Source organism: Eucyclogobius newberryi, unplaced genomic scaffold (assembly GCF_026437365.1).
Source record: "Eucyclogobius newberryi isolate DKJ021-1_F unplaced genomic scaffold, fEucNew1.0.hap1 SCAF_7, whole genome shotgun sequence".
NCBI classification, from domain to species: Eukaryota; Metazoa; Chordata; class Actinopteri; order Gobiiformes; family Gobiidae; genus Eucyclogobius; species Eucyclogobius newberryi.
The window spans coordinates 32,717,732-32,742,209 of NW_027316389.1; the positions used below are offsets into that span (position 1 = coordinate 32,717,732).

Genomic DNA, 24,478 nt, shown 5'->3' on the forward strand with positions numbered 1-24,478 from the left:
ACAATACTGTGCTTCCTCCCATAATATTGTAATGACTACTGTAAAGACCCATGAGGTTAATACTGTGACAATAATGACATTGGTCCATTATGGCTCACATAAGGACAGACTTTGTTAAGTGTCGACTTTACTGTCCATTTACTTCTGGAACGGGTCTAACCTTCTCTCTGACACAAAAGCTCCTCAGAACTACTCTAAGTGAACCACTGTGAGTTTACGGGCAGCGGGCTTTGAAGACACACAGAGTAAAGAAGCAGCGTCCAGATCCAACGCCAGTGATGGAGCACGCAGCACGCTCAGACTATTGGCGTGGTGCCTGGGAGCGGTCGCCATGGTAACAAACCTAGGCAGGCAGGCGGGCGGACGGGCTGGAAGCTGGCACATGCTCCGAGAAAATGTATTAGCGGTGATGGAGACGGTGAGGAGGTGATTTGAGTTCAGCGCGGTGGTAAGGGGAGGGTAAAAGTGTTTAGCCAGGGTAATTGATGGAGGCTGAGGTTAAGATGGAGGAAAAGACAAGCAGGAACAAACAAGGGCAGACAGGGGATGCTGTGAGGGAGAGGGCAGGGGGAGACAGTGGGAGCAGGCTGTGTGGAGCAGATGGGACACACATGCGGAGGGTTGACCAAAGTTGCTTGTGTTGATTCGCACTCCAACAAAATATACGTTCAGGCCTGTTGAGTCGTCCCAGGCAAAACAAATGAGAAGAGACACCACAAAAGCAGTGCAAATCAATAGTCCTTTTACACAAGTTTGGTAACCATTTGCAAAGTATCTCTACTTCCGCTTATCCGGGGCTGGGTCACGGGAGCAGCAGTCTAAGCAGGGACTCCCAGACTTCCTTCTCCCCAGACATTTCTTCCAACACCTGTGAGGGGATCCCGAAGCGTTCCCAGGCAAGCTGAGAGACATAGTCCCTCCAGCGTGTTCTGGGTCTTCCCCAGGGCCTCTTCTCGGTGGGACATGCCCGAAACACCTCCCCAGGGAGGCGCCCAGGAGGCAGTCGGAACATTATTATGCCAGAGCCACCTCAGCTGGAGGAGCAGCGGCTCTACTCCGAGCTCCGCCCGTGTGACTGAGCTACGCTATCTCTAAGGGAGCGCACATCCACCCGGCGGAGGAAACTCATTTTGACCGCTTGTATCCGCGGTCTTGTCCTTTTGGTCATTACCCAAAGCTCATGACCATAGGTGAGGGTAGGAACGTAGAGTGATGGGTAAATCGAGAGCTTTGTCTTTCGACTCAGCTCCTTCTTTACCACAACAGTCCGATGCACCGATCCGCCTGTCAATCTCACGTTCCATCCTTCCCTCGCTCATGAAGTAGTGATGCAACGGTATTTAAATCTAGTAGTATTGTGTTATTATGGAGTTATACATTTTGCATTCAATATTGTGAGGAGACACTAGACAATGCATGGAAGAAATAAACTGCTTTTCATCATTCAAACAATTACAGACATTATGTCGGTAATAGCAAATCATTGCAAAGTAACATCTCCATTGTAGTTCTTGTAAGATTTTTTACATTGCCACAGCAGTGTAAACCCAATGCATTTACCAATAGTCAGATGTTGCTACCTCCTACCATTATGGTCACATCTGTGTGCAGTGATGTTACTATGTGTGGGTCGTACCTTTGGCTCCCCGTAGGACAAAGCCAAAGCCCTCATTCTCTTTCTTCTGTAAAACAGCGTTCTTCTCCTCGATGATATAGTCACTGTAAAAGACACAGAGAAAGGTCCAATCATTGCTCACAGGCACAAGGGCAGAGACACTTGCACACTGGGTTAGAACACTGTCTCTGTCTTTGCTGTAATCACTAAACCAAACAAGCATGCCGTACGTGGCAATATACATTATACAGCTTAAAATACAGTGCATAAATTGTGAAACATTTACCACCAAGTTGTAAAAGTGGTCACTGTTGCTTTATGTGAAACCAAAGTGTAAAATGCCAAATCAAAGCGGATTAAAGCAGATTAATAGATAACCTAGATTTGATTGATTGGTTTTGGTGTATTGGAGATGTGACAATGGTGAATATTTAAGATGATTCGATTCAAATTTTGGGTTCTCCAAAAACAATTACCAAATAAGTTCTGGAGCCTTTTTTTATTCTGGCGATATTTACTATTTTATGTGGTTTAAGAAATATTTCTGCAAGGACCGATAATTGTCATATTACAGTGATTAAACTTGTGTAGGCTTATTTGTCAAAGTTAACAACTATCCATATTTCCTAATGATTTTAAGCTTTTCTCCGCAGCCAACAACAACAACAACAACAACAACAACAACAACAACAACAACAACTGTGTAAAAGAGTATAGTGATTAAAAGTAGTGGTAAAAGGCCGTTCATCTCTCCTCCGTCTCGCCCCCGGCCTGACGTAACTCTCACGAGTCGACGGCAGAAATGTTTTAGTAACACGTTGTGCTGCAAGATTTGTCATCCAAACGAATAAACAACAAAAACAAATCAAAACATAAATTAATAAAAATGTGATGTTGTTTTGAACACATGTTACTAAAGCATTTAATACTAATACACACAGACACTAAAGGCAGCAGAAACAAAGAGATTGAGATTTAGAATTGATCCAGAATCTTTAAGACATAGAACTGCAATCCTTTTAACACTCCTATGTAAATGTAAAGAGATCGTTCAAATATATTAGATCATACATGAAGAGTCTAGACAAGACTTGGAGAGACTTATCCATACATTTGCCTCTATTAGGTTAGACCAGTGCTTTTTCAGCCACGACCCCCAAAATAACAATTGTTGGCATTCCAAGTGATAAAGTAGACGTGGGTCTAATGTTTGATTTCATTTTGATGTTAGACATATAAAAATGACTTTGGTAGGTCAACAAATAATAATCTACATTTACCGCTGTATTGTGGCCTTGTTTAAGAGTATTGTATCAATTTCCAATATTTTCCTCATATTATCAGGGAACTCCCTGAAATCATTTTACGACCCCCATGGAGGGCCCAAGAATGAGAACCACTGGGTTACAAAACTGTGACAATGTGGCAGACGACAGGCGTTGGACGCCCAAAGATTGGCGCTAATTCACGTGCCAATTACGTCAACTACATCTAGACGTTTTGACACTTCTTTGACGCGCATTTGACCGCGCGCAAATCTACAGCACACATGGGGACATGAATGTAAGCTGCATGGAGGGGATGGAATGACGTGAAAAATTGTGGGAATTCTCAGCGCTGGACACGTAGACAAGAGGATTAAATCTAGGCTCTAAAAGGGTCATGTTTCAAGTTCTTTTATTATTCTATGTGACTTTAATTCATGTGTTAAAATGTAAATGGAATATTCAAAATAATTATAAAGACATGGAGAAATAGTGGGCCTGGGCTTTCTAATTAAATGGGCATTTGATAGGCAAATAAAATGATTGTGATAAAAGCAAAGGGGCTAAAACAGGGAGCTTAAATGGAGACATGGAGACATTTTCTATCATTGCACGTTAGTAAGATTTTACAGCTCAGGGCTTGGAAACTTGGACTTGGAGTTTGGGCCTATGATGATAAAATCATGGCTGCATGCAACAAATTTTGCTCAATTCACCCAAAATGTCGAAAAAGCGTTGTGCCAAAGGTAGGTTTATGCTTGACGCATCTGCGAGGTCCGCAAGGGGCCACATGGCAACATTTCGTCATTTTTGATGACACGCCCCCGCCATCCGCGCAGACCTGGTTTTCCATGTTGGCATGAGGGAAACAATGTAACTATGTGGATGGTTTTGCGCAGAAACAAATGGAATTTCTTAGCAGCTAGCTCAGATTTGTACAGTTGACACTGCATGAAACCGAGCAGACTATGAACACCGCCAACGTCTTGTTCATTGCCATTTGAATGTATCTTTCTTGGACTTTTTATTTTAAAGTGAAATATGTTCTCCTCAAATAAACTCGCCTTGCCTAATTGATCGTGCATTGCTCACTTGCAGCACACTGCTGTGGAGAGAGACCAGGGCTGTTGCTCTTGTTGATGCCGTGAAACATGCAAGAAACCTTACAGTGAAGGCAGGTCAAATGTGTGTTTTTATTTTCTATTTCTTCTCTCATTGATATGCACAAGTCTCACTGTTATGGTCCCTGGCCTGCTGTTCTCCTTGTTGTGTGTTGAAACGTTCCCCTTCTCTACATGGCAGCGATGGGGTGTGTGTCTGTGATTGGAGCCCTCCACGTCCCTGTTCATGGCTGGCTGCTGCTTCCTGTTCCCTTTGGTTGGTGGATCAATTCAAAGTCGCCAACTGCAGCTCCTCCCAGTATTTAAGGACACGTTAGTTTTGTGTCTCCTTTTAAGTTGTCACTTTAATTCTGTTTATGGGCCTTTGTTTTAGTAGGCTTGTGTGACTTGTGCGTTTTAGAGACACTTTAATTTTTATTGAGTTTTCTTAGTCATGTATGTGTTTCTTTTAATTAACCTTTGCATTCCTGTTTACTAAACATTTATTTGGCAATTTTCATCTTGGTTTTGTTACTTCCCTCTATCCTTGCAGAACAGGGTTGTAACATTCACTACAGCCTTTATTCACTTTACTGTTCTGTTCTCTGGCCTCAAATATTGCATTTTAACATTTGAACAAACATTTGAGTTGTTTATCCTACCTAACAGATTGACAAGCAGACCAGCATTTCCATAGGAAGATGAAAGATTCCACAGATAACATTGGAAGTGTTTGCACCCTGTATAATCAAAGTGTAAATCATATCCCATCTACACTGGCAATTTATCTACAAAAGAAGTTCTTAAGATATGAATTTAAATTGAGAGAGATGTACATACTGCAATAAAAATACTGTTATTTTGTCTATTACAGGCCATTTAAAGGTGCAGCTGTCACATGCTCATGCAGACCTGAACCCTTCGAGCTTCTGCGGAGCTAATTGGGGTCCAGGTGCATGGTGGGAATGAAACGGTTTTATTTTGCATTTATTTACTGGCACAATAAACTACCCACACTACCTGGAGAGGTGACTAATTTCTTCATGCGAGCAGACATAAAGTGAGCTTGGACACTCATTTCCTGAAGATGATAGTGTGGTATTCCGAGGTTCGTTTAGCTAAGCCCTTCTTGTCCATAATGGCTAAACCAGATTAAAACATCAAAAGTCTATAAAACTCAACAACGCCACAGGACCAGCTAAATGTAAGGCACGTAGGTTTGTTGCTGATAGGCAGGGACTTGATTCCATAAATTAGCAAAAGTACATTGTTGATACATTCTGGATGGACATTAACACCTGCAGCTGTAGCTGGACAAGTGCGACGAAGGCGTGGACAGACGGCAGATAATAACACGCCCGATAGCCGGCATAACGGGCGGCACACAGTGAGCGCGTCGCAGCAGAAAGTGCAGGCCATGGCAGCAAGCACTAAATTAAACAGTTACTATCAGCGCTACAAATAATGCTGAAGCTTTCACGAAGTCTGGATTTTGAATACTAATGCCATGCAAGGGCCAGGTGAGCAGCTTGATGGATCAAGTGGACGACCTCGAGAATCATAGTCACAATCTGCAGATTGTCAGTCTTCCAGACGGCACTGAAGGGAAATATGGGGTCAAATATATGGAGGCTTGGGTCCCTGAACATCTGAAACTTTCAAAAAAAGCTGGGAAAATAAAGCTTGACCACGCACACTCCTTGGATCCCAAATTGGCCCCGAACCAGCGTCCAAGAGCTATTGTAGTGAAGTTCCCCAACTTTAGTGATAAACATCATGGCAGCATTTCGCCCGGACCAGACCAGATCAAACGAGCCCCACGTCTCATTCTCCAATGACGACTCTGCGAGAGTGGTCAAGAAACGCAAACAGAGGAGGCATCGGCATTCACAAATACGCTGCCAAATCCCTGAAACAACATGACATTCTTCCTTTTATTTCCTTTTTTCAATGGAAGGGACTATGTGGTCGACATGTGAGTATACGCCCAATGTAGGCTGGTTTTTTACTCCTTTTGCTTGTAAATACCCAGGAGAAAATGTTCTACTAACCATAACCGTAGGGCCTTTTCCACCTATAAAACTGTTTTCCCTCAATCTCCTGATCCTTTCTGGATCAGTTCGTTTTGCAGTTTATTTGTTTTATTATGTTCTGTTGTTTTTGTGTTTGTGTGTTGAGCTCGACCAGAGAGTTTTGTAACACGAGAAGTTTAATCTAGTTGAGCCCAATTAAGCGGACAAAGACACTAACAAATATGATTGATGAAAATGAGAAAATGATATACCTACAAAAATCCTATTTAAATAACCTAGAACATCAAAAATGAGCTAAACTTCGTTATAATAAACTTTTCTATTCCTCATACTGGGACAAACAGTGGCCATATACAGATTTTACCTTAAGGATTTTATTGGTCAAAGGAACTATCAATGGAAGTGTGTTTACTTTGATAAATGTATATGCTCCCCTTTGCAAACCACTCTGAGGGAACCCTTGACAGTGGCGGTGACTGAAACTTGCGTGATTCAAACTCACAAAGCACTGGGAGATCTATAAATAATACATTTCACAAATGAATGCATAATATAGGGTTAATCAGTATCTGGAGCTAGATGAATCCCAATGTCTGCCAATGAACAAATCTTTCCAATCCACATAAGCTATATACTAGAATATGGACTTTTGTTTTATTTTTTCAATCAAGATTGGTCAAAAAGGTGGACATACAATAGATCTAAGTGAGCATGTCTATCAGAAAGTGAAAAATACACTCTAATGCTAGCCTACTTGATGCCCCTCAGTCTAAAAAACAAGAAGTCAAATGACATTGAGACTTATGGAGAAGATAATAATAATTTCAACATTAATGGTGAAATGTCTTCACTTATACTTTGAGATGCAGCTAAGGCAATATTGAGGGGCAAGGCAATTGCTTTTGCCTCAGCTGGAAAAAATGAATAAAAAGAAAACATTTGGAAGCTAAATGTGCAGAAAACAAGAACCCTCAAACGCTAGAGGAAATTAAAAAGATAAGATTATTATTATTTTCATTTTTACAATGTTTTATCTCTCTGGTCCTATAATGCTTTTGTTTTAATGTGTAATAAATAAATACAAAAATAATTTTAAAAACCCAACAAAAAACAGATGGTCACACATCGAAACAAACATAATAATATACAATACAACAATGCTGAGGGTGCAGTGACAGCATATTGCCTTTAGATGGCAGCAGCTCAATAAGACATAGAAACACTTAAAGGCCTGTGAATGTTGTACATCCTGTGTATTCTTTTACCTGTATGAGTTGAAGTTGTCGTAGGATCCCACAGTGTAGTGTCTGAACAGTCTCTTAGTCCGGTCCTCTCGGCTTTCTGAAAAACAAAGTTCAAAAATCTTAAATCATTGTCAAAAACACAATATGCATCAGGTAGAAGTATAACTATATACTGTAATCTGCTCATCTAATTATGTGAAAGTCATAAAGTATAAAATTATTCTTAAGCACTGGGTGTAACATCTGAGGTGATGTAAGACGAAAGCAGACTAAATAGAATGTAATACTTATACTTTCAAGCTGTAAACATGAAAATAAAAAATAAAAGACATTTCCCCAATTTCCACATGTATTATTTACTTTGCTTTTCTTTCTAATTAGTAATCCAAAATATTACTCAAGTGCTGTTTGTTCAAAGTATGTGCAGTGGAGTAGAAGTGAAATATGTTGAAGAATACACAGAAATATCCTACAAACTTGAGTACATGTGGCTGACTAAAACAGGTCCAGTGGATGTGGAACAGACTTTCGATAATGACACTGTACATTACAAGGCCCTGCGACAAGTTGGCCACTGTCCAGGATGTACCCCGCCTAAGGCCCGAAGTCACTGGGAAAGGCTCCAGTCACCCGCGACCCCAAAAGGGAACAAGCGGTAGAAAATGAATGGATGGACATTACAAGATACATTGAACATGTTTATAAAAACAAAAACTAAGACGATGAAAAGTTATTTAATTTTTCTTTAAATTGATGCCATCACATTGAATGTGAAATTGAAAGTTAGTGTAAACCTGTTTTCATACCAGAAGCAGCTCAATAAAGCATGTGTTGAGGCCTAATTGCAACAGCGTGACAGAAATTAACCCACCACAGAGAAGCCATTCCTACTCACCACTTATTACAGACTACACTGCAGTACTACAGTATTACAGACTACACTGCAGTACTACAGTATTACAGACTACACTGCAGTACTACAGTATTACAGACTACACTGCAGTACTACAGTATTACAGACTACACTGCAGTACTACAGTATTACAGACTACACTGCAGTACTACAGTATTACAGACTACACTGCAGTACTACAGTATTACAGACTACACTGCAGTACTACAGTATTACAGACTACACTGCAGTACTACAGTATTACAGACTACACTGCAGTACTACAGTATTACAGACTACACTGCAGTACTACAGTATTACAGACTACACTGCAGTACTACAGTATTACAGACTACACTGCAGTACTACAGTATTACAGACTACACTGCAGTACTACAGTATTACAGACTACACTGCAGTACTACAGTATTACAGACTACACTGCAGTACTACAGTATTACAGACTACACTGCAGTACTACAGTATTACAGACTACACTGCAGTACTACAGTATTACAGACTACACTGCAGTACTACAGTATTACAGACTACACTGCAGTACTACAGTATTACAGACGACACTGCAGTACTACAGTATTACAGACTACACTGCAGTACTACAGTATTACAGACTACACTGCAGTACTACAGTATTACAGACTACACTGCAGTACTACAGTATTACAGACTACACTGCAGTACTACAGTATTACAGACTACACTGCAGTACTACAGTATTACAGACTACACTGCAGTACTACAGTATTACAGACTACACTGCAGTACTGCAGTATTACAGACTACACTGCAGTACTACAGTATTACAGACTACACTGCAGTACTGCAGTATTACAGACTACACTGCAGTACTACAGTATTACAGACTGCACTGCAGTACTACAGTATTACAGACTACACTGCAGTACTACAGTATTACAGACGACACTGCAGTACTACAGTATTACAGACGACACTGCAGTACTACAGTATTACAGACTACACTGCAGTACTACAGTATTACAGACGACACTGCAGTACTACAGTATTACAGACGACACTGCAGTACTACAGTATTACAGACTACACTGCAGTACTACAGTCTTACAGACTACACTGCAGTACTACAGTATTACAGACGACACTGCAGTACTACAGTATTACAGACGACACTGCAGTACTACAGTATTACAGACGACACTGCAGTACTACAGTATTACAGACTACACTGCAGTACTACAGTCTTACAGACTACACTGCAGTACTACAGTATTACAGACGACACTGCAGTACTACAGTATTACAGACGACACTGCAGTACTGCAGTATTACAGACTACACTGCAGTACTACAGTATTACAGACTACACTGCAGTACTGCAGTATTACAGACTACACTGCAGTACTACAGTCTTACAGACGACACTGCAGTACTACAGTATTACAGACGACACTGCAGTACTACAGTATTACAGACGACACTGCAGTACTACAAGGAGAGGGTGAGGCCTAATGTTACTTAATAGCCACTGTCAAGTCAAAGTTGCTAGCCAATTTCTATTCATATAAGCCAATATTTTAGTTTATGAGTGTATTTTGTATATGGACCTCATGAAAAAGCACCATACAAAACAAAGTTAAACACTAATGTGACATCAAGATATATGTATAAAAATAAAGCTTGATCAAAATCGCTTGTGTAACTGGCAAATGTTGAGTTGAGCGTGAGTTGGAGATAATGTAACGGGACAAGACCTCGTGCCACAAGATCCCTCTCTCCAGGCGCTTTCACTTTACGTTCACTGAGGGTGGATGCACTTGTTGAACTCAGAGGGGAAAAAGAACATGGATTTATGGATTTAAGAGAAAATCCATAAATGCTATTTTATACAAGCACGATTGTCTGATTGTGATATGAAAATCCCTTTATTAATAAACCAGACATAACCTGACAGAATCAAAGGAAATGTGTGAAATGGCCAAACAGTGTCCACAATTTCTCAATCTTAAGGCTGTGTTTACCACCATTTTGTGTTTATGTCCATAATATTCTTTTTGAAACAAACTAAATGATTGCATGTTAAGGGTTAGGGTTAGGGTTAACATGTTATGGTCTAACATGTGATTCTAGAATGTTAATGTGTCTTATTCTTTGTTTTTCCCAATGCATTTTATGGTATTCTCATCAAATAATATGCAAAAAGTACATTTACACATGCTGAACAGATGAACAGAAGAACACACTTTATTCAGTGTGCAGCAGTAGTGTCCCACATTATTCATATTGATAGTGGATGGGATGTCCCTAATCTGATTACATGGTTTATAGAAATGAATGACTGTATCAGATGGTGGTATCGAATAAGCAGATTAAATATGTTTTTTTAATAAATTAGTGGATAAACTGGGAGCCTTTTGGTAGCTTGTGTTGATATGAGTCATCATGTCAAATTTGAACATAATTATTGTGAGCGAGGTCCATGGTGTTGTTGGGTCCCGGGACAGTAAGACACTTCATCAACTTAACTTATACACATATAGTACTACAAATACATAGGGGAAAACAAAATGAAAAACTGCATTGATACAAAATATAATCCTTTTGATGCCTGGTGGGTCTGGAGAGCGCAATATTCAAAGTTACTCGGCAACAAATGTGTTTTATATTATAATTATGTAGGTGATTGTTCAAGTACCAGTACAAAAAAATAACATTCACATATACTACAGCATACATTTAAACTCCATTTTGTAGCTTCTAAAGTTTGCATGACGAATATGACTACCAGTGTTCTAATATGACATTATACAAATTATACAATACAAATTAATTGTAAAATGTATGAATGCTGAAAACTGAATAACTAATGTACTATCTTAGCGTCATTGTGTCATGAAGTCAGAGCAGATGGAATCATTTGGAGAGAAGTGGTCGCTTTTTGGCAGTTTTCAGAGTAAAGAAGTATTTGAGTGTGTTTTGACAGTATTTGGAGTAAAGTGTTAGTACTTGAAATATTGCGGCAGTATCCAGAGAAACGTATATGAAGTGATGTAGACGTATATGGAATGACGTGGTAGTATTTGAAGTGATTTGGCTGTATTCAGACTGACGTGGTAGTATTTGAAGTGATTTGGCTGTATTCAGACTGACGTGGTAGTATTTGAAGTGATTTGGCTGTATTCAGACTGACGTGGTAGTATTTGAAGTGATTTGGCTGTATTCAGACTGACGTGGTAGTATTTGAAGTGATTTGGCTGTATTCAGACTGACGTGGTAGTATTTGAAGTGATTTGGCTGTATTCAGACTGACGTGGTAGTATTTGAAGTGATTTGGCTGTATTCAGACTGACGTGGTAGTATTTGAAGTGATTTGGCTGTATTCAGACTGACGTGGTAGTATTTGAAGTGATTTGGCTGTATTCAGACTGACGTGGTAGTATTTGAAGTGATTTGGCTGTATTCAGACTGACGTGGTAGTATTTGAAGTGATTTGGCTGTATTCAGACTGACGTGGTAGTATTTGAAGTGATTTGGCTGTATTCAGACTGACGTGGTAGTATTTGAAGTGATTTGGCTGTATTCAGAGTTTTTTGGCACTACCTCTACTCAATATACTGACACCCAAATCACATACCGTATTACCACAGAAAGGTATGGAATGTATTATAAGAGGTATACGACAATAATTCTTCATATTGGCCGGACAAGTATACTTTCTGTACCTGATTAGATTTCATTTTCAGTTTAACACAATGTTTTTGCAAGAAAAAACTGCATGGAATCTGAATTGCAAATCAAATCACAATTGCAACTTAAGTCAGTACAAATCACAAAGAAATGTTTTTTCTAAAATCCTCCAGCCCTATCACAGGGGCCGTTGACGTGTGTGCGTACTTCTATTTTTGTAAAAGTGAAACATGTTGCTTATGTCATTGCGTAATTGTGTAACAGTGGTCCCCAAACTTTTTGACTCGAGGGCCACATTGGGTTCTAAAATTTGGCCGAGGGGCCGGGCCAGGAAAATATGGTGTGTTTGTGTGAACTAATGAATTACTATAAATTACAGGCAAGATTTGACCTGTAACTTGTAACAAAGCAACAAATGCAAGGCTCAATGTACAAATTGTTTTCCAAATGCATTAAATAATGATTAATTATCTACTGTCTTGTACTGTCCACAAGAGTCTTCTACTGTCCACAAGAGTCTTCTACTGTCCACTAGAGTCTTCTACTGTCCACTAGAGTCTTCTACTGTCCACAAGAGTCTTCTACTGTCCACTAGAGTCTTCTACTGTCCACTAGAGTCTTCTACTGTCCACAAGAGTCTTCTACTGTCCACTAGAGTCTTCTACTGTCCACTAGAGTCTTCTACTGTCCACAAGAGTCTTCTACTGTCCACAAGAGTCTTCTACTGTCCACAAGAGTCTTCTACTGTCCACTAGAGTCTTCTACTGTCCACTAGAGTCTTCTACTGTCCACAAGAGTCTTCTACTGTCCACAAGAGTCTTCTACTGTCCACAAGACTCTTTTACTGTCCACAAAAGTCTTCTACTGTCCACAAGACTCTTCTACTGTCCACAAAAGTCTTCTACTGTCCACAAGACTCTTCTACTGTCCACAAGAGTCTTCTTCAGTGTGTCAAACACTTGCGCTTCCTGCTTGATTTGCCCCGGTTGCCGTTTGTGGTGAATTTTATTTTCTGCGCGCCATAGATTTTCTTGTGGGCGCACTAAGTGCGAGCAGTGCACTGAGTGCGAGCAGTGCACTGAGTGCGAGCAGTGCACTATGTGCGAGCAGTGCACTATGTGCGAGCAGTGCACTATGTGCGAGCAGTGCGCAGCTGCGCAGGCGCGCAGCTTAGAGGGAACAGTGCCATCTCTTCAAATGTGGGTATTACAGGCGAAAGGTAAAATGAACGGCCAGCCACAGTATCGTGAGTTTGAATCCCGACTCCGACATTTGCTGCATGTCCTCCTTTCTCTCTCATCATTCCCCCCCTTTCTTTCTCATTCCATCTACTGTCTAATAAAGCCTACGACAAAAAAAAAAAAAAAAAAGTAAAAAATGTGTGTGTGTGTGTTTTTTAAATTTTGAATATAACATGGACAAGCTTGGCGGGCCGGATTGAAAGGCCCAACGGGCCGGATGTGGCCCGCGGGCCGTAGTTTGGGGACCACTGATTATATACAACAAGTCTGCCATAGTAGTGATGGTGATTGATGAAATAAAATGTGAATAAAGCATAGGTTTTATCATTTGTATTGATCTATTCGTCTAAACAAGGACTTGTGAAAACTAACATTGTGTGTGCTTATCTTGGAACCATAAACCACATGTGGAGTGTCTTGTGAACTTTTGACCCTGGACTGCTAAACTTACCACCAATAAAACTGAAGAGAGATGCAGAGAGAGATCAGAGAAGTTTGTGACGTCCTGTGACTGAGACCTCCAGCATTTCTCCTCGTTCGAGTATAATACTGCCTCCTGTGTCCTTGTTTTTGGAATGTTTTGAGCTTAACTCTGACAGTTTTGGTTTCAGTCCCAAGCAATACTAGGCAAGCAATATACTGTAGATCTGATACAGATACCAATAAGTTCTGTATGAAAATGCATTGAAACTGAATTTTTACTCTTAACTGTGGTCCAGATTTATTCCACACTTTCCCAATTCATTCCTAACATCCCAATTATTCACCGTGATTAGTTTATTCACAACTTTCAGAGAGCAGAATTTTGTCATGGCAGTATAAGCATGTTAACAGTGCACAAGCCATACTTCTATACTTCTTGACTTGTGGAGGATACTGTTCAAGTTCCTGCCAATATCCAGAAATATCAGCGGGAAATGCCCCCCCGCCCCCAAAACCATCCCAATAAAGCAAAACTAAACATTTCAGAGTGTCCTTTTATTTTGGCCAGCCTAAGGCACACCTGTGCGATATTCATGCTGTATCATCACCATCTTGATATGCCACATCTGTGAGGTGTGATGGATTATTCATATTCATATTAATTGCACAGTAAGGCAGATTTAGACAATATAATGTGAACAATATTTTAGAGAAATTGGTCTTTTGAGTTTCATATGGGAGCAAAGTGTTTATATATATATATTTGGTTCAGTATCCATGGTGCACATGCTGTAAAAAATGCCAGATCGTAGACATGGGGCACATTCCATCCATTGTTCCACATTCACAAACACACTCTCATTCATACACCAGCATGCAAGGGCCCATCCCCGGTGAGCTTCTGGGATCTGACCAGATCAGGCATTGACACATTGGTATGGCCAGCATGGATCTAGGGATGGGACAAGATCTCTTAGCTTTTAATGAGGTAAAATTGCCACAAGATTGTGCACACATGAAAATGTGTTTACATTTGGCTTGGTCAAAAAAGGTTAAGCGTTGGGAGTTATAGCGCTTGAAAAGTTGTAGTTCCAAAAAGCAGTGATATAAAAAAAGCTTCCCACGTATCTACTCATCTTATGTGTATAGTAACCACTACAGCAGGTAGACAAACATACAGTCTGAATCCTGCACCGTTTAAATACACATGCAGAGTCCCAAGGAAGTCCAAACTTTTTGCATTGAAACATTTTGAAGTGGAGGGCCTCAGACTGGAGGCAAATGCACTGGATGGGTGCATTTAATAGCTTTGACAGAGCCAGTGGAATTATGTTCATTTTAGGTCTATATCATGTTTGTTAGTGAGGTTTGATTGGAGAAATACTTACATTTATAGTAAAAATGGCTGTCTATTGTATGATCTTTTCCACCATGTCAGCAGGAGGCTTGAGGCCCAACAAAAATTGGTCTGAGGGCAGCATTTGGCTCTTGGGCCATAGTTTGGATACCCCTGAGTTACACTATGTTGTGCCTTTTGTGGGGCTCTGAAAATGGAGAAAGACATATTTACCAATCATAGGCATAAGTGGGACAAATATGCCAATTGGCATATGCCATACCTTATCTCGATTATCGTGATACAGGCTTTTTTTTTTTTCTACCTCTGTGTCATGTTTTTGTTTCTATTTGTCATTTCACAAAATAGAAATAAGGTGGAGAAAGAATGGGCCTGTCATTCTCCTCTTTGTTCCATCTCACAAGTGTCAGAGTCACTGGACCATGGAGTCCGACTCGAGGCTGGGCCATTTTTCCCTGCACATGATGTCTTTATTTTCCCTTTCCCTCCACAGTGCAGCGCCTCAGACTTTCTAATCTGACACAAAAGTGCCTGTGGATGGGACTTAAAATGAACTCTGAATAGACTTCTTTCTTTGCTCCACAAAAATTGCTCATATAAAGAAGATAAGATACAGGCTAGAGAAATGACGGGCAAAAGACCCAGACAATGCCAGGATTTTCTTGGGTTCACACATGAGATTCCAAAGCTCCATCACTAATGCTCGACATGGAGAAAAAAGAACAAAATTGATTGGTTTGTCTTGCTTAAATGTCAATGCTTTTCATATCTTTTATTGCATGGTAAATTAGAAGAGGGTTTTAAGCCAGATGCCATTTAGTATAGTGGGACTATATGTCCAAAATGACAGATGGATATTGGTTAACGCATTATTCGTACCAATATCACAGCTAGCGCTGATATTTGTAAATTGAAAAAAATACAGTTATTTGGAAAAATAGAGTGTAAAAATGTCATATTTTCGTTTTCTTTTTCTATCAAAAGATTACCTTGGTTTTCAGCTTGAAAAGTGTTTCTTTGTGATACAGTTGAACAAAAATATATTTTTTGTCACAAACATTACAATAGCTATTATTGTTATATATGTATTGTCAATGTGGGAGAATTTCTTACAGTTTGTTCATCAAAGTGTCACGTGTGAGCGATTAGATCTGCACATGCAAAGTGGCAAAGTGGAGAGCACTCAAGCCAAATGGTCCTGGGTTCCAGCATGTGGAGTTCATTTTACATCTGTCCGGGAATCTTTCTTGTTGGTGCAAAACGCATAATACAGCAATTGTTGGTTTGGAAATATGCAAAATCTAAAATATAATGGTAAAAAGTAAAACAGCATAAGGAGTAGATTATATAAGCCATTGAATTTCTGTGGGACATTCCCTCATTTAGCACACGTGTGATACATAATAATTTCTTATTAGTGCCATATATTGTTTCAGAAAATATTGCAATATAATAAAAGCATGAGCTACCACATTAGACTATTATTATCTGTTATCTTTTAAACTGCTATTGAGGGAAAAAAAAAACATACAGTAAATCTTGAACACAAATAAGTGTTTCTGACTTCAATACAGTAAATATTGTGACAGGTCTTCTGCTGCAAGCTGTTTGCTTTTTGGAAGACAATAAAGTCTACCCTAACCATAGCCCTTAAAATAAATACTATAACAAGTACAGAATAAAATTATTTCTATATTGTTCTTTGTGGACAGACTTACCCCAGTACATGTCATGGCATAAGGGACTGGTTGGCTGAGCCTTCGCCACTGTCACCACTCCATCAATGCGACTGCACAGCACAGGCAGCTCTGACACTAGCAGTGGACAACAATCCATTTGAAGACGCCCCAGAATGTCACTTGAAGCTTGTCACTCTCCAAGTTCAAAACATCTTTTGTAAAACAATGCCTAACTGTTCCTAAATGCAATTGTGAATTAGTCCATTCCAAAAGCAGCATCTTCTATTAGTCGACAGTCTTGCTGCTCATTCTGTTTTCTCTCAGAGAACCAGAGACCAGCTCCTAAAAATACTACAGCTTTGTCAAAGGAACAGATGCCTCAAAGAAATGTGTTCAGTACAATCAAAGAACACACTTGTCAGGCTTTTCAAATGAAATGAGAAAAATACTGAGAAAAATAATTGACAGATAACTGAGAGCTAAAACCAGAAGACTTTTAGGGGTATACTCACATAGGCCTTTTGAACTGTTCTGTACACAGGTATACGTTTACAGGGGGTTGTGTAGCTCACCTGCAAAACCAAACCCAGCCACAGCCCAGCGACACCCAGTGACGCTTAATGTTAGTAACTGAAATAATAAGCTTAGCAGCATGAAGTATCACCGGGCTAATAATGTGAGGTATACATAAGTCCTGGCAGCATTCCTCCATCAGGTTTTGGATCAAACAACATCGTGGAACAGTTAGGGCAACAGGAAAATAGAGACTTCAAAACCTCTGTTGTTGTCCACAGTCCTTATTCAAAGAGAGAGTGGATCTGTCGTATGGTCTGGAGCAAAGTCCACACATATGTCAGGACATGTAAACATCTATGAATCAAGTCTCCACTCCTTCCATTCATTCATTTATTTTATATTTAGTTTTTTTATTATTCAACAAAAAATATCTGTATTTTTAGTCCCCGAAAATATCTCCTTTATAGACAATTTTTAAGCACTAGTCATTTCTTTATAGGCACTTGGACAATTTGTAGCATTATAATACCTTACGAATTGATATGTATAAATGTTGGTAAGGTATTAAATTAGTGCTAAATGCTAGTAAATACCTTATAAATGCTTAAAAACGAATACATTTTAATAATGAATGCGTTAAAAATAGTTTACAAAGGAACCTTATTTTAAAGTGTTACCCTTAGTTTTAGTTACCGGAAAGGTGTTTTATACATAGTTTTAGTCATTTTGATTACTTTTCATTTCATTTCAGTCAGCAAAAATGTGACAATGACAAGACAAAATATTGTATTGATGAAATCAAGTTAATTGGAGAAATATCGAGAGTAATGTTGTGCTGGGGGTTCCTACAGGCCTTACTGGGACCCATTCTGTTCAACCTCAACATTGTGTCGTTATCACAATGATGCAGACGACACTCAGATCTATGTTTCACTGTCGGCAGGTGAATATGGACTAGTGGATTCACTCTGTCACTGCATCCAACAGATCAGTGTGTGGATGCAAAACAACTTTCTCCAGCTGAACTCAGACAAGACTGAAATAATCGTTTTTGGCCCACAGAAACAAAGAGAAAGTGTCAGCAGTCACCGCCAGAATCTGGCTCTAAAACCTACAAATCAAGTTACAAATCTGGGGGTAATAATGGACTCAGACTTGAACTTTAAAGATCCCATATCATGCTATTTTTAAATTTATTTATAGATTTTTTTCCTGTTTCATAGTCTACCCTAAGGGTATATTTGAAAATAATAAGTGTTGTGCAACACCCATAGCATAATAGTTATGAAATATCACCCATACCTTGGACCACTTTCACAAACCCGGAAATGCAAACGGCTTGGTTTGAGATTCGCCCCCACCCTTGCGAAGAGCGATCTGGCTCCCCCGCCCAAATCGTGACGTAGTCTCAGCGAGAGCGTGTGTCCCCCGCCCACCCCATGACGTAGTCTCAGCGTGGAGACGGTGCATGTACAGCTCTTGCGCTTCATCGCCTTCTTTATTGTGGCAATAGTGCCAGCACTCAAATTTGTAAGTTCCACAACACAAGTCGGAAGATTCACTGTGCAACGTGAAACTAACCGCGGTGGCTCTCTTCTGCGTACACGCTGTCTCCGGTTAAAAGCTCTGAAAAGTCGATTTTGCATGATTTGGGACCTTTAACAGCCACGTAAAATCAATAATATCAGCAGCTTTTGTGTCTAAAACAGATTTGGAGAGACTTATCCACGCGTTTGTCTCCAGTAGATTAGACTGTAACGGCCTGCTCACTGGTCTCTCCAAACGAGCTGTAAAACAGCTGCAGTACATCCAGAACGCTGCTGCTCGGGTCCTGACTAGAACCAGGAAGTACAATCACATTAGTCCTGTTCTCAGGTCTCTGCACTGGCCCCTGTGGCTCAAAGAAAATACTTTAAAGCAGCTTTGCTTGTGTTAAAGTCTCTCCATGGCCTAGCACCAAAGTACATCTGGGACATGTTAGTGCCGTTTGAACCATCTCAGACTGTGAGGACCTCAGGGACCGGCCTCCTGCTGGTGCCCAGAGTCAGGACTACCATGGGGAATCTGTGTTTCAGTGGAATAGTTTATTTTTCTTTGCACTGTTCTCTTTTATGTCTTAAACTGTGATTTCTGTCATGTCTTTGTTATTTTAATGATTTTTTTCCCCTGTTGTTTGAAGCACTTTGAATTGCCTTGTGTACGACGCTGCAAATAAACTTGCCTTGCCTACTCCTGGCAGCAGGAAAGAAGGCCATTACAAAAGGATGACTCAAACTGCACTGACAATCAAGGACTGGACCCAAATTATAACTGACATTCAATAAATGGAAAAGACAAGACATTTAGACTTAAATTGAAAATGAGCTTTTTGAAAGACTCTGGAGTCTAGATGGGACTCATTTGCTGTGCTGTAATGTTTATTTAATGGATGTCTTCATTTTGTCTTTTTGCTCTCTGTGTTGTGTTCTTTATTTTGTGTTCTATGTATTTAAACTTTGAGGAAAAAAAGTGAAACACTGGACAAAATGTGTTAAACCATGTGCAGAAACTACTCAAATAGTGTCCTCCTTCAGGTGAAATAGGCATGAGTGAGACTTGCATGTTTCTGTATGCTTTTGTCTGCACTGTACAGGCCTGTCAAAAGTGATGAGTCTGCTCCACTATGAGACCTCTTTCAGATTTGATTCATTGTTCAAATAGCTGCGCCATCTATTATGATTTGATATGGCTCTGTCCTCCAAAGAGCGACAGAGAGTGAGAAGGATGGTTTGACACACTCCGCTGACTTTAGATGAGAAGAAGGCGCCGCGGCCATCACTCCGACAAACAAGCACGCCGCGCACCTAAACAATGTGTCAGGGGAGGGCAGTGTGCAGGGTTAAACAGCAGGACTCCTCTTAAATTATCAGTCAATAGCACTGAGTCAGCACAGGCCTGATACAAAAGGCAGAGCGTGCTCCTGTGGTGGTCCTGGCTCTTCTTAATAACATGAACGAGGTGGTTGTGTTGTTCTATCTGCTGACTCCACACAGGATGCTCAGGTGAGGTGTGGGGCCAGGCCATTTGCATACTTCATTTTTATAACCCTGACTAAAGTTAAATGACATGGGCAATTAGATAATTCTTTAATTATAGATGGTTGTCTGAATAAGGACAGAGTGGTCAACTTAAAGGGGCCCTATAAAAGATTTCCGTTGTACGGTCCAAAACAGAAGATATACAATTTAGCAATCTCCATGGAGACAAGCAGACGACTCAACCATATATTTTTATTGCCATGTATATTTGGCAATAAAACACCTGGAATTGAATAAATGAGACAAAGATACATTTATACTGTGGAACATTCAAGGCAAAGTAACATTTTCATGACAAGCAAGTGACTGACTCTCCACAGAAAACTTTCTAAATTGATAGTGTCTTTGTTAACATTTCAGCCAAAAATAACAACAAGAAAAAACTACTGAACAACATCTTCCATTTTCATGTTTGAAGAAATCAAAGTAGTCAGTGTCAGTGGACTCAGAAAGCTTTATACAATCAGGAGTGCGAGGACAAAATGGCAGCCGGTGATTAGTCCTGCTGTGATAATGAGCCACGCTGGTCGTACAGTCAGTCCACACAGCTCTGTACAGGCCCAGTGCTGCCCTCACTGTTCGGTGAAACTTAGATACTAACGGTTACTGCAATATATTACTTGCAACATCAACAACAATGCTTGAGAAGAGAGTGTAATCCTCTGTGAGCATAAGCTTAAACAAGGAGTGAGTTAAATATGCTCAAAGTGAAAAACTGATAGACATTTCTTTTGCTGTCAAGTATCATCACAAAGGCACTGATCAGCAACTAGTGCAATATGCCTAAGTTACTAATGTGTAACTAACTTACATGCCTGCGCCTGTGCCGCAGTCGCTCTCATGTTTAAGCATTCTGGGCCCGTGCTGACACACTCCCAAACTTCTTAATGGGCAAGCTAAAAATAGCAGCACTGGGTTGATTCATGCGGCTGTGAGTCATTCAATTGCACTGTGTGGAGAGAGCAAGGGAAAAGAAGGGAAACAGCTAGAAATACAAGTTTGCATGCTTGTTATAACAATTCACCTCAGGGACAATGAAGCGTTAAATATCCAATCAAAGAATAAGGGAGCATTTTACAGTGAGCGGATATTTATTTTAGATTCCTGTGGAGCTTAAAAAATGTCTTGTGACTAAATACAATAGAAGCGAATCACCACAACAAATTCAAACTATATGTCAGCTATTTATAGACTTTTCCAATGACCCTTCTGTTACTAAACAGCCTTCCCTTTTCTTTCTCTCAGGCTCCATCACATTTGCCCGTCTCATGATGATTACACATGGACAGGCCACACCTGACACAGCTCACAGCCAGCAGCAGTCCGCCGGCTCATCACTCATTGTAGCCTTAATGGATTCAATCAATACTCTTCGCTTTGGCCTCATTTGCTCAGCTGGCCAGTGGTCTTGGCCCTCTCTGATATTGTCGGCCCGCCCTGCTTCTCTCCCTGCTCTCTTCCTATCTCTGTCCCGGCTGGAGGGCACGGGAACAAGATGAAGTGCTGGCCCCCAGTGGACTGGTCACGCTCGGGCAGTGGAGCGGAGAGCTGACAGGTGTGTGCTGGAATGTGTGCTTCTCATGTTCAAGCAATGAAGGAATGAGTTAGTGCTTCATTCACAACTCTACGTTTGATAAGAGTGCTGTATTTGGAGACTAAAAATGTTGTGTGATGATCAAATTTATTGCATATCGTATTTACATTGGGTGTATTAGTGAATATTGTTTGTATTCACTGAAGACATATTAAGCCTTCTTCAGGGTATTTAGTCTTAAACTATTGCATAAATCGATTATAATTATTATTATTAGCAGAAAAGAGGCCATTGACTTTCTGTTTAAAACTGTAGAATCGATAGGAAGAGGCATTTCATTGTATTAATCAGCAAATTTTCACTAATGTTGTTTTTATTGTAGAAAAATGGCTACACAATGTTTCTGAACCCTTTATGTTTAACCCGGGATTAATAAAACATAAAAATGAACTCTCAAGGATAGAAATACAGAGATGTGGGCGGGGATCGAGGGTAGGTGAAAACTTACATTTTCTGACCAATCAAGTCTCAAATGCAGGACAATATTGGATAACTCAAATATGCAGGACTCATGGGACCGGGACAGCGGAGCATGCACCTTCTCCCACACCTGAGGCTTGGTTCTGACGAAGGCGTCAAACAGTGGGAGGCGCAAATTTCCACAAAACCATGTCAGCAGGTTCCAGCCTACAGCACACGCCACCATCACATGACAAAAGTAGCCAAAACAAGTAAACCAGGTAAACAAATGATCCCTTTTGATGGTAACCGTATTAGATAAGAGGACATTATCGCGCCCCCGCGACCCGGCCCCGGATAAAGCGGCAGAAGATGGATGGATGGTCTATTGTGTTAAACCACCATGCACCAAGCCACTTTAGACAGACTTTTTACAAATAAAAATACACAACACACAAGCAGTACACAACAATATCAAAGGTCTCAAAACTATATGGGAAAGAAAACTAAATTGTGTATTTGAAGATGATACATGGGACTCAATAAATTTATCCAAGGGCCTACGTAAGTCTTTTCAACTGACAACAACCATGTGATGGAACTGAATAATGGTACCACTTTCAGAGGCTACAGTGAATACATTATTTTACTTTTGTTTACTTACGCTGACAGAGAAGACGTTGAACTTTGTGCAAGTTTTTGTTTCCTATTACAGAGACATGAACCATAAACCAGGTCAACAAATCCACAATCTGACAGTTGAACACAAAATTCTACCATATAATTCTGACCTGCCCACCAGCTCAACTTTAAACTATAAGCGTTCTAGAACATTGTGATGTCACAATGCACCACAACATACAAAACTCTCAATAGATAATATTATAGACTTTATTCCGCCACGCCCACTTCTCTCTCTTTTCCCACGTGATCGGCACTTTCGTGGTAATGACACTTCCGGTCCAGCGGGAACTCCACTGGTTTAAATGGAGAACGAGTGAAAAGTCTCGCCGCTAAAACATACAATAAAGTAGATTGATTTGTGCAAAATTCCCAATATTCACGTGACCAACAAGACAACAAAGCACCGATTCCCTGGGGGTCTCTTCAGTTATATGGTTTTCATGTAATGATTCACGATAGCCACTAGTTCAACGACAGAATTAATCCCCTCTCATAGAGTTCTCAGTCAAGGTGCACTTTGCCATACACGAAACCCAAAACCATGAAGCAAAGCATTCTGGGATGTTTGTTTGTATTGTGTTTTATACATATACATGTACAATAAACACATCCATAGGGGGAAAAGCCAGGGGAGTCCCCCATAATTAAAAATATTCTATTTAAAAAAGAATGCGGTGCTTCTGCGGCGCGTCACTGCCGCGGCGCTCTGCGCTACTTTGCGACCTGAGAGCCCCGATTAATCTGAAAAACTGCTCTGTCAAAGCAGGACCATGTGATGCTGGAAATAACAGCTTCATTGATTTGGTGTAAATGTAACATGCGTAAGGATCGTGTGCTTGGAAGTCCGCTCGACAACGAGGAACGCGCCGTGGCACTGGAGGAAAGTGTGTTTCAGGGCTTCTTTGTTGCTTGAAAGATCTGCGCAAGTCCACGGTACATGGTGCGGGTTGTCCCACGTGTCTGGTTATTAAAGAAGGACTGCGGTCTTGTCCCGGGACATGTGCACTTCTGTTTTAAGCGCGTCTAAATTCATAAGCTCAATTCTCCATGAATATGTGTCTGATTGTAAATAGTCCTGCTTTAGTCCTGCTCTGCTCCTGCTTTAGTCCTGTTTAGTCCTGGTTTAGTCCTGTTTTAGACCTGCTTTAGACCTGTTTTAGACCTGCTTTAGACCTGTTTTAAACTAGTTTTAGTCCTGTTTTAGTCCTGTTTTAAACCTGTTTTAGACCTGCTTTGGACCTGCTTTAGACCTGTTTTAAACTAGTTTTAATCCTGTTTTAGACCTGCTTTAGACCTGCTTTAGACCTGCTTTAGACCTGCTTTAGACCTGTTTTAAACTAGTTTTAATCCTGTTTTAGTCCTGTTTTAAACCTGTTTTAAACCTGTTTTAGACCTGCTTTAGACCTGCTTTAGACCTGCTTTAGACCTGCTTTAGACCTGTTTTAAACTAGTTTTAGTCCTGTTTTAGTCCTGTTTTAAACCTGTTTTAGACCTGCTTTAGACCTGCTTTAGACCTGCTTTAGACCTGTTTTAAACTAGTTTTAGTCCTGTTTTAGTCCTGTTTTAAACCTGTTTTAGACCTGCTTTAGACCTGCTTTAGACCTGCTTTAGACCTGCTTTAGACCTGTTTTAAACTAGTTTTAATCCTGTTTTAGTCCTGTTTTAAACCTGTTTT

General features: G+C 40.3%; 2 protein-coding genes across 3 annotated transcripts in view; one reads left to right on the top strand and one right to left on the bottom strand.

Moving 5' to 3' along the window:
- rabl2 (RAB, member of RAS oncogene family-like 2) overlaps window positions 1-24,478 on the top strand; it is a 321,019-nt gene that overhangs the window by 30,980 nt on the left and 265,561 nt on the right. The gene's annotated exons all lie outside the window — the stretch shown is intronic.
- Window positions 1-24,478, bottom strand: part of shank3a (SH3 and multiple ankyrin repeat domains 3a) — a 273,592-nt gene that overhangs the window by 20,299 nt on the left and 228,815 nt on the right. For both annotated transcript variants that reach the window (XM_072435297.1, XM_072435296.1), the window contains 2 exons: window positions 7,279-7,354; window positions 1,637-1,719 (listed from right to left, as the gene is read on the bottom strand). In XM_072435297.1, the coding sequence (XP_072291398.1) occupies window positions 1,637-1,719; window positions 7,279-7,354 (159 nt within the window). The remainder of the gene's footprint in view (window positions 1-1,636; window positions 1,720-7,278; window positions 7,355-24,478) is intronic.